At 31.9% G+C, this 11,836-nt stretch overlaps 2 protein-coding genes across 3 annotated transcripts in view; both read left to right on the top strand.

The window, feature by feature from the left end:
* Positions 1-3,910, top strand: part of LOC102577916 (DNA binding protein ACBF-like) — a 6,017-nt gene extending 2,107 nt beyond the window's left edge. Inside the window, 6 exon segments of one of the 2 annotated variants that reach the window (NM_001288551.1) lie at positions 545-1,022; positions 1,613-1,695; positions 1,813-1,943; positions 2,761-2,857; positions 3,530-3,577; positions 3,579-3,849. In NM_001288551.1, the coding sequence (NP_001275480.1) occupies positions 545-1,022; positions 1,613-1,695; positions 1,813-1,943; positions 2,761-2,857; positions 3,530-3,577; positions 3,579-3,686 (945 nt within the window). In that variant the 3' untranslated portion in view covers positions 3,687-3,849. 2 annotated transcript variants of the gene reach the window in all.
* Positions 3,911-6,339: 2,429 nt separating this feature from the next.
* On the top strand, positions 6,340-11,798 carry LOC102605850 (putative serine carboxypeptidase-like 23). Its single transcript, XM_006346393.2, has 9 exons — positions 6,340-6,781; positions 8,060-8,167; positions 8,570-8,665; positions 8,810-8,902; positions 9,701-9,789; positions 10,601-10,980; positions 11,070-11,156; positions 11,251-11,359; positions 11,578-11,798. Exons 1-9 carry the CDS (start codon positions 6,358-6,360, stop codon positions 11,707-11,709), a joined length of 1,518 nt encoding a protein of 505 aa, XP_006346455.1. The 5' UTR covers positions 6,340-6,357; the 3' UTR covers positions 11,710-11,798.
* Positions 11,799-11,836: the final 38 nt, after the last annotated feature.

Below are 11,836 nucleotides of genomic sequence, written 5' to 3'. Positions count from 1 at the left end.
GCCCACCCCCAAAAAAAAAAGAACTTTCACACTAATTTCCGATAAGATTGTATGATTAGAAGATTATACGACTACAAAAGAACCTAAGATGCACATGGACTGTTATGTAATTGCTGAGATTTTCTTTTCTTCTAAGAAAAGAACTAATGAATATTCGAGGAAAATTACGGATATTAAAACTTGAAGCAAGATACTTTAATCTTACAGTTTTGTTCGATGGCAAAACATGAGAGAATGGAGTAGCGAGGATGGAGAGATGCTTTTCCGTCCTCAAAACAGAGACTAGAGCTGCCGCTGGACTCCAAGTTGGACCGACCACATTTGATTGAATAATTCTAGCAATTTTAGTTTGGAATTCCTTTGCCTTAGACTGTAAATATGTGGGAAACCCTTTCTTTTGTAGTTAAAAATTGAAATAAAATTATCTCAAGAATATCTTTTTCAAGCTTATACATCGATACTAGTATAGTCTACAAGAATTGATTATTTGGTTTCCAATTTAAGCGTGCACTCTGTGATAGTACTTGACCATGAAATCATGCAGGTTATTTCTGTGAAAATTATTCGAAACAAGCAAACTGGTCAATCAGAGCGTTACGGATTTGTTGAGTTCAATACTCATGCAGCAGCGGAAAAAGTGCTACAGAGCTACAATGGCACAATGATGCCAAATGCTGAGCAACCTTTCCGCTTAAATTGGGCAGCCTTTAGTGCTGGTGAAAAGCGTGCAGAAACTGGTTCTGATTTCTCAATTTTTGTAGGAGATTTGGCTTCTGATGTTACTGACACAATGTTACGTGACACATTCGCTAGTAGATTTCCATCTGTTAAAGGTGCAAAAGTAGTAGTAGATGCAAACACAGGCCACTCAAAAGGCTATGGCTTTGTAAGGTTTGGTGATGAAAGCGAGAGGTCTCGGGCCATGACTGAAATGAATGGTATATATTGTTCCAGCAGGCCCATGCGTGTTGGTGTTGCTACCCCAAAGAAACCATCAGCACAACAACAATTTTCTTCTCAGGGTATGTAATATTGCACCTTGTTGACTTGTTCTGCTGCAAGTCATTTACTAGTAAACTAAATATACTGGCATCAGATGACCAACAGTGTATGTTGTTTATGCTCTTGTATTCATACTAATGACTTCCTCTTTCAAGATTCAAATGGTCTTATTTCTAACCAAAGCTTTTGAAACGGTTGTTTAGTATTTATTGCATCATTTAGAATCCTTTGGTTACTTCCTAAATTCTTGAATTTTATCTTCCGAAACAAAAAAATGACAAATAACAAAAGAAACATAAAACAATTAATCATTTTCTAGTTAAATCCAGAATTTAGCCAAATTGAAGCTTGACAAACGTAGTGGATGTGTTGTTTAGAGCAAAGACAGCATCAACTTTTCTACCTGGCTGAACAAGTTAGGTGCAAAGCATGCTGCTATTTTTATCCTGGATGCACCAAATTTTGCTAGATTTATTGAGCTTGGTTTTCTTGTTGTGGTTTATTGTGACCAGTTATTTCTTACGTATGTGCTAGCAGTTGTTTGCATCAAATTTTAGATGTCATGTTCAACTTTTTATTGAGGCCAGAACTGCTTATTCTTTTTGTTCAGCTGTGATATTGTCTGGTGGATATGCATCAAATGGTTCTGCAACCCATGGATCCCAGTCTGATGGTGATTCATCAAACACGACAGTAAGTGCTCCATTTTCTTGTGGAAGTTGGTCATAAGTTAGTTAATTGGAGTAACTCCCAATTCAACTACTACTTGTAGAAAAATAGTTAGTTGGTCTAACTTTTTCTTTATGGTAGATTTTTGTTGGAGGACTTGATTCTGATGTCACTGACGAGGAACTGAGGCAGTCCTTTACTCAGTTTGGGGAAGTGGTCTCTGTGAAAATACCTGCCGGAAAAGGATGTGGTTTTGTACAATTTTCTGACAGGTAAAATTCTGTAATGCTTGACTTTAAATGCAAGGTGGTGATTAGTAGTGAATTATTTTACGCATCATTTTCTGAGAAACTTAGAAGAGAAGTGATGCTACGAGTCTTGAGGCATGGACATTGATTGGTAGATAACTTCAGTATTTTTTGTCATTTAATCTCATTTGATAGTTTACCATTTAAGTAATTGGATTAATTCAAGATATTGAGTTAAAATATGAGTTCTTTAAGTTTAAGGACCTTTGTTATTTGGTTTGGTTTATGATTCTTGAGAAATTGCCCAAGAGTGAACATAAATAGTGATTTGAGAATAATATGTCGTGTAACACCTGCCGCTTATGGGCAGAGTATTAGTCTCAGATTTTTGATAAGTTGATAACGAATAAGATAGTGAAGTTTAGATTTGTTTCCTTTTGGTCCATGGTTTTAACCTAGCATACTTATTCTTTTTAAAGCTGTGTGTTTAGTCGAGGTGCGCACAAGCTAATCTGAACACCAAACACTACGGTTATAAAAAAAAAAAAAGATGCAAAGTTTTAGGTTATTGCTATAGTATAAAATAGTGTAGTCTTATTCTGAAGTTTTGAAATGCAGCACCCAGAATATGATATATTTTCTTGGTGCAAGTTGCTGTGCAATCAAGATGTAAATATTTTTATTGAATTCCCTACATGTTTTTCGGATTAAAAGGTCTTTTTGCTGTACATATCAGTACCTTCTTGGTGCAATTATTCAAATGAATCTTGTCCCGCAGAAACAAAAATAAGAAGAAAAGGCAGCATGCTTGACAGACCTACTGGGTTTTTATGTTTTGTAGGAGCTCTGCTCAGGAGGCGATACAAAAATTAAGTGGGGCTATAATTGGAAAGCAGGCAGTTCGTCTTTCCTGGGGGCGAAGTCCAGCAAACAAGCAGGTATTTCCCACATCAATATTCTATACAAACAATATCAACTCTGTCTGATCAAAATAGTTTTTAAAAAAGGAGATATTAGCTGGCTTCTCAATAAAACAATTAAATGTTGGCAGGTGATCAGTTCAGTCTGCAGCCTTTTAAAAGTTGTCCCTTCGCGAAAATGATCGAATCTTTTACAATTCTACCTTTCAAATGTCGACCTTTGTCTATATTGAATGTTCTACAGAAGCTTTTCTCCTTCACATATTTAGTCCCTTGTTTGAAATTTTAGATGGTTTTGTTTACATGTCGCTTTAGAAGTCGACCCTTTCCAAAATGATCAAATCTTTTACATTGGGGCTTGATACTTTTACAAAAGATTTCTAATGGTAAATCTTTTCTGAATATGAAATTTTTGGCCAATTTGAATAGTTTTGGATGTTATTGATAAATTTCTTGATTGCTACTCCTGTTTCATTCGTCTTAATCCTTCTGTTTTTTTTTTTGGGTAATTGGAACTTCAAGAGTCCAATGGCAAATTTCAGTTCATCTATATTCTGTATGCACTCCTAGTTAGTTGACTTTTGTATTGGATCTATTGAAGCTTTTGCAGGCTGCAATATTCAGTCGTGTTTTGTTCTTGTGGTAAATTATCTTCTTCTATAACCTGTTTACTTGTCTCTACTTTTGCAGATGAGAACTGATTCTGGTAATGGGGGCGGCTATTATGGAAGGCAAAATTATGGAGGATATGGATACGGCGCATCACAAAATCAGGATTCTGGCATGTATGCTGCTGGAGCAGCCTCTAACGGCTACGGGAATCAGCAGCCTGTTAGCTAAACTGTAGTCAACCGCTGCTAAAGGAGACATTGCCAAAACACTCTTTTTTCTTTGGGGGTTTTAAATTTAAATCGACTTAAAAGATTAAAGCATATAGTGTTTGATGAGAATTTTGTAGCTGGATTTGATTTATGCTTAGTGAGTCCAAGATATGTGAAACGTTATACCTAGAGATGTGAGCTATGATGATTGGTGAAAACTTGTTTCGATTTCTGCTGCCTTTTAAACTTATCTTGATGTCTGACTTTATATTTTTCTTATAGCCTTCACAAACTGCCTAGGATCAAGAAATGAGGGAACTTTCATGCAGAATCACAAATAGCTGTAAGTTCTCCAATATATCAATCCTAGTATTTGATATACTATGTGAGACTAGAAATGATTTGGCAATGGACTACTTTTTATTAGTTTGGTGCTTATTGAGATATAGGTCAGAAACATGTTTAGGACCATAACCGATTAGTCGTAGTACTTGTATCAGTGTGGTACTGGTACAGAAGCTAGAAATGGTTAGAACTAGGAGACTATATAAGATCAGTATTCATCAGAGGCATGTTTATTCGATTTGTTCTTTTATCGATGGGCCTTTGAACATGATCGATTAATTGGAGAAATGAGCAATGAAATAGGATCTGTATCTTCAGCTGATATGCATTTCTTTTATCGAAATCAATACACTTCAGTTTAAGTCCTTGCCTATATCGTTTTCCCTTGTGACTCAAAAGGGTGAAACTACCAAAGTGACACTGCATGCACCATCAAAAGATTCTGATAGGGAAGGTAAGCAATCACTCTCTTTTATGGAGCGCTTTAGCCCCAAAGTGAGAGTAGAAACCCTCCATCGTTAAAAGGTTGTAGTGGATGATAAGTATTCTTTCATTCTTAATTAGTAATCAGAAGTCTAGAGTTTGTTGGTCTTTTTGTCTGGCACATTTTACCCTAAAAGTGGGACTTCATGAATCCAAATTAGTCAACTCTAGAACACATATTTTATTTCTTCAGCTCTCTGTGTTTCATTGTTTTTGTATGGACTGTTAAGGAGGTTATGTGCCAGAAATGCCTAATGATTGAGAAAAGAAATATGAATTCCACAAAAGGAGACACTTGATAGAAAATTGTATTTTTGCTCGTATTAACATTGTGGAGCAAATAATTGGTCAAGTGGTCCATCAATAGCCAAGTACGACTACCTAGTCCCACTATCTTGTATGGGTCAAAATTGGATTAATAGAAGCCATCATTACAAATAATTTGAAAATTCTTTAATTCTTTTACATGGTAGACTTATCTTTCTTCCTACCCCACATAGAAAAGCAAAAGTTGATGTTGAAAATCACACTCTTGTGTCACATTTAGGTCCCGTTTACCAATGGATAGTTCACTTCTTTCCGGAATTTTATTCTAAAAAACTGTTTGAACATAAAATTGTTAATTTGAAAGGAAAGTGCTAAATGACTAAAAAATTTGGCCAAAAAATTAAAAAAACTATAATATTTTTTTTAATTTTAAAATAAACTGATCTTTTTTCCATTTTTTAGTTAAAAGGTATTAAAGTTAAAAGGGTAAAAATATTTAAAAAGGTAAAATAACATAGATAAAATATCATTATGATCAAATTCTGGCCAAATTTTCTTGCCAAAAAGATTTTTTCAATTTGAAAACTTCATACTGTTTTCACAATTGTCACTCTAAATCACTCGCAACAATTTAAAAATAACTTAAATTTCAAATATCATTTTCAACTTGAATACAATTACATACTACTTTTGTCTAAATCTCAGAATTCTTATTACTTTTGTCTAAATCTCAGAATTCTTATGTTCAAACGCACACTTAATCGAACTCTCTAACATATATGCAATTAGTTTTGAACATATAAATAGAGATGCATGATCAAGTTTTTGTTTTTACCCCCCTAGCCCTTATCGCGCATTTCTTTTTTAAAATATTTACAAAAATATTATTCAAAAGATTTATGATTACGCGTAACAAAAAATTTCAATTATTGGAAGTGGTTAAAACTAACGAAAGAAATCTTCCAAGCAAAATTGTTATTCCATTTGCGATATAGCTTTACGACTTTGATATAACTAAGTCGAATAAATCAACTCTTTGATTATTTGGTCATCCTTTCTCCCAGATAATCTTGGAATTTAGTAACAAAAGAGATCTGACAAATCAACGAGGGCTTTTTAGGCAATATAAAATTATCGATATTTTTCACGATTCAGTGTTTTGTGGAAATATTGAATTTATAAATTATCGAGTATTACAACGTAACTCTTTTTACAATATTAAAATGTTTGAACATGTTGCATCGAATAACTGTTTTATTCTTAACTTACAATTTTACTTTTTATGAATAATTAGTTATTACTTATATAAATGTTAAACTCGATATATATATATATATTGCAAATAGATGAGCTGGCATTATGATTTATTACGTAGGTAGTAGTATGTTTTTTTTTGGAATTAGCAACAAGTGAGTGGTTACATATATATGAGATTGCAATGAAGAGCATCTTGAATAATAATTGAGTTAAAGATAAGATATGATTATCCATTTTTATAAAGTTTCTGTCGAAAAGACAAACTTAACCTCAAATAATTCATACTCGTCCAAATATATCTCCTTATAATATATAAATAACCATAGTGTCACTAAACACAAAATAATGGAGAAGCAACACATGAAATACATGTTCCTCACAAAATTGAACTTCTTTTTCCTTGTAACATTAATTTTTCATGGTCTAATTGTCCATGGCTTCCAAATGGATAATCAGGCACGTACATTAATGTCGTGGCGTCGTTCGAAAATACGTTCTCGAATGATTAATTCTTATCAGGATGAAACATGGTCCACTGAAAAATTGGTATTTGATTCTGATGAAGAAGAAAAATTACATGTTGGAAATATGGAGGATGATTTGATAAAAGATGGTCTTCCAGGACAACCAAAAACAAATGTGAAGTTTAAGCAGTATGCAGGTTATGTTAATGTTGATGAAAAAAATGGAAGAAGCCTTTTTTATTACTTTGCTGAATCTGCTTCTGGAAATGCTTCTTCTAAACCACTTGTTCTTTGGCTAAATGGAGGTGATGTTTTGATCATTTTCTTCTTTCTTATCTTCGTCACGAAATTACTCGTAACTAGATTTTACTATTTAGCTATAAAATTTAGTCTGTCGATAATTTTTCTTTTCTTTTTTTGGCAGTGGAATGACTTCTAGTTCTTGTATGTTTGTTTTTGTTTCATATTTCCATTTCTGTAGTGTGCACATATATCTGATGCATTTTAGTTGACTACTAGTAGTATTAAGGATTTAACTTATATATATAATATGGTGGTGCGTAATTTTATATGTGTTAGTTTGACTATCAATTAAGGGTAAAATATACCTTTTAAATAGAAATGTGTCATCAGTTTATCAAGTGACTAACATTATTTTTCAGTTGACTAATCCATTCTTAGGGATAATTATCTTTTGTGTGACTTAATACTTTATTTTAACCTGAAAATTAATACTTAATTTTTTTTTCTCAATCCCGTTCAGAATAAGTAATTCTAAGGGTATGACAATCGACATGTTCAATAAGAAAAATCATATATAATAAGATTAGAGAAGAGAGTTATTTGACTAATTAAATTATCCTTTACTTATCTTCAATATTAATTAGGAAGTATGAAGATCTTTTAGAAATTTGTTCAGATCGTTTGTTAGATTAGGATAAATTTGATTTTTTTTTGTAATTATTCATTTGGAATTTGATTACTAAGAGGGGATACATGACCATTTAATTGTCGAAAAGGTATTTAATAGTCCGAGGAACATTTCCAGTTAGTAGTTCAAAGAAACACAGATGAAGTAAATAAGTAGGGACGTAAACTTGAGAATTATTGGTAGCTTTATTCGTATTGTTCTCTTCTTTTATTTCTTTTTGTTCTTTTATAAAGTGAAAGTGAAAAAAAAAAATACTTCCTCTAGTACTTCATAATAATTTTGAGCTTTTCTTCGATGTTCGAAATAAATAAATTATTCAATGTTGAAGAGAGTTGTTGAAAATTTCTTTAATTTTTTATCATCATTTTTATTTTCTATATGATAGTAAGTTCAAGAAAGTTAATTGGTCATACTTATGATTATACTTGAAATTATTTTTATTTTCAAGAATAGATTGAGAATAACTAAAAAGGTAAAATAGAAAGCGGTGTACAATCATGTCCTAATTATTTTTCTGTAATGATGCGTATTGCTTTACAAATTCACTTAATATGGACCAGAGGGAGTATTGGTTAGTATGAAGATAAGAGTTATAATTTTGTATGGCTATAATTGGATGAACAACATTATTGGGTTGCACTTGCACTTGCAGGTCCAGGATGTTCATCATTAGGATTTGGGGCCATGCTAGAGCTTGGGCCTTTTGGTGTAAAACCTGATGGTAAAACCCTTTATTCCAGAACATTTTCTTGGAACAAAGGTAATCAATCCTATTTACCATTATTAATTATCAGTCACAATCATTATTGTTGTCTATCATTACAATCAATCGTTACCATCAATCACTATCATTAGTCATGACTATATATCGTCAACCACAATCATCATTCACTATCACTATCACTGCTACATATCACTATCATCCACCGCATCTATAAACCACCATATCATCACTAATTACTATGTACCCACCATGACATCTTTATTAGCCAACACCCTCTCCAATCGACACCCACAACTACCGCCATAAGCCATCAACATCACCATCACCACCGATTATCTGATAACTTTTTAAAAATATTTTATTGATATAATATCAGATGAATTTTATATTTTATTGAATTTATGTTTGTTAATTTTTAAATATGTTTTTTTTATACAGTTGCAAATGTAATGTTCCTGGAGTCACCAGCAGGGGTTGGCTTCTCCTATTCCAATACTAGCTCAGATTATGCACAATCAGGCGACAAGAGGACTGGTACACTACACACCCAACCTTAATCTTCAAATAATACTAATTATTTGATTTAAAAAAATTAATTTGACAGTCTAAATCATAAAATTTAACTCTTAAATTACTTTTGAGATCATGACACTTACAAACTATGTCATTGAGTGACAGCTCAAGATGCATATAGGTTTCTAGTGAATTGGTTCAAGAGGTTTCCACATTACAAAAGCAGGGATTTCTACATCATGGGAGAAAGTTATGCAGGTATATTTACTACTCCCTCCGTTTCAATTTATTTGTCCTATTTTTCTTTTAGTCAGTTTAAAATAGAATGTGTTTGACAACCTTTTAATTTCAACTTTCCATACGACATGTTCAAGATTATAAGGTTAAATGATATAATTTGATATATTTTTAATTTAAAACCATAATATTCAAGTTTTTTTTATTTTCTCAAATTCCATATCAAGTCAGAATAAATAAAACAAATTAAAAAGGGAGGAGTACTAACTACTCCATCCATCTGTTTAGATTTACTTGTCAAATTTTGTCTTGACACACCTATTAAGAAAAACAATAATTGATATAATGAATTTACTATTTCACCCCTAGCTATTAAGTAATTGATAGTGTCCCAAACATATTTTTCAACGTTAATAAATTAAGGGCAATAGGGAAATAATTTTGGTCTTCTCTTGATTTTGTCAAATATGACAAGTAAAAGTAGAAATTAAATTAGAAAATATTTGACAAGTAAATTCGAACGGAGGGAGTAGAAAATTAAAAAGAAGAAGATAGTATTGGATCGATGGTTCTAGTAGTGAGAGCCCATGATTGGTTTGTGTCAAATAAGATGTTAAATTTGTAAGAATTAAGGACCACTTTATCAGAGACAATTGTCTGAGCATTTATATAATTGAATCACATACTATACAATATAGTTATGTCCTCTTCTCAAAGCAGAAATAGACATTTTGATTGAAAATTTTGGCTATATATGTTATACAACTATTATTATTTAAGAGAGTGGTCAATTAGACAGCTAATATTGGTAGATGACAGGATTCTACGTGCCAGAGCTAGCAGACATCATTGTCAAGAGCAACATGCTAACCAACACAAACTTCAACATCCAATTCAAAGGAATAATGGTAATATTTTCATTTTAATACTCTTCACCCTTTCTTTTATTTATATATATATATATGTTATCATATGTATATAACTTGTATACGGTATACCTCGGACTCGATTGGATTGGCTCACAGGATTCTACATCCATGACCAATTAATTAAAAACCACCACAAACTACATGCATGCCAGAAATTGAAAAATTTTCATTTCCTTTTATTATACGCATCAATTTCAAATAATTTTTTTTATGGGATTTTAAGGTTTATTGAGGCGAGACATATAATTAAAAGAAATATTAACATATTTTATATGGTTAACTAATTAACTATTCTATAATAGACGAATGAGAATTTATAAGATTATTTTTTTTTCCAAAATTTGAACTAGTAATTAATGTCAAATTGAAACACTTTATTAGGAATTGAAGTGTTCAACAAAAACAAGACTTAGTTTAAGTGTCTAAACAAAATATCCTCATAAACTTAAGGGATTGGTTATGTATTAAAAGTTTAATTTAAGAATAGAATATATATCCAATTTATTTTTAATTTTTTAAATTAAATTTCATGTTTAATCAAACTAACTCACATAAAAAAAGATAAATAAATAATAATAAAAAAAATTTAACTTTAGACTATCAATTTCTTTGAACCGACCCTATTACCTATATAACACTACACATAATTTTTGCCCCACCCACAACTTGTGCCATGAAAAATGTCGACAAAATATGGTCTATTATTTGATCATTTATTTGTTTCTACAAGAAAAGAATAACAAGCATGGATTATTATTTGTTTGAAAACCAAATAATTGTATGGATGCAGATAGGAAATGGTATAATGAACGATGTAACAGACGAGAAAGGGCAATTAGATTATTTATGGAGTCATGCACTAATATCAGACGAGACTTATTTAGGCATCCAACAACATTGCAAAACCCAAACTGAGACAAAAACATGTGAACAATTTCAAAGCACAGCTCAAACTGAGTTTGGAAACATAGATCCTTACAACATCTATGGTCCCATTTGTCCCCTTGATGACGATGATTCATCATCGTCATCAAGAAGAAGAGTATTCAAGAAAAATGGATATGATCCTTGTGAACAATATTATGTTCGCGATTATCTCAATCTTCCTCAAGTTCAAAAGGCCTTGCATGCCAACCTCACCAACCTTCCTAACCCTTGGGAACCTTGCAGGTATTTACTTACACTGTCAGTGTATATACATTAAAACATTTTTACATATATGATATGGATTTTTTTTTCTTTCATTTGGTACATGTTAGTGGTCTGCCTTGGAAGGATAGTCCATCAAGTATGTTTCCAATATACAATAGACTAATTGCATCTGGTCTCAGGATACTTCTTTTCAGGTAAATGTAATTAATTATTGGATTAGCTTATAAATAATCATTTTTAATTAGTTTATGCTTATAATACTACTTTATTTATTTTGTGTGGAAACAGTGGAGATGTAGATGCAGTAGTTTCAGTAACTTCAACTCGTTATAGCATCAGTGCTATGAACCTTACAGTCATCAAGCCTTGGCATGTTTGGCATGATGATACAAAAGAAGTAAGTTCTTATCGCCATGGTGTCCAGGACAGTTTTCTCACACCATGACTAATTCTATGGGATACTCATCACCTCCCATCAGCAATAGGTTAAGACAGATGAGAAGAATATTACCTAGTATCTAATTAATTCTTTTTGTATATGTAAAAATAAATGTTATGAACTATTTAATTTACTTTTCTTTTTGTTAATTAAAGGTTTTTTTTTTTTTTTTTCAGGTAGCTGGATATATGGTGGTGTATGATGGATTAGCTTTTGCAACAGTTAGGGGAGCAGGGCATCAAGTTCCACAATTTCAACCACGTAGAGCTTTTGCTTTGTTGAATATGTTTTTTGCCAATCATTTTTAGCATTTGGGGATTGGCTTTATTGGAACTCCATTTCAAACTCATTCTAATAATTGGACATATTTTATTGATCAAAGTATTGTTTCATGATCGAGTTTTTTTATTTTTATTTTATCATGATGGGAGTCAA

This window comes from Solanum tuberosum, unplaced genomic scaffold (assembly GCF_000226075.1).
Source record: "Solanum tuberosum cultivar DM 1-3 516 R44 unplaced genomic scaffold, SolTub_3.0 scf00073, whole genome shotgun sequence".
NCBI lineage: Eukaryota > Viridiplantae > Streptophyta > Magnoliopsida > Solanales > Solanaceae > Solanum > Solanum tuberosum.
Note: the sequence above shows the minus strand (reverse complement) of the source record. Positions and strands in the feature narration are given on the sequence as shown.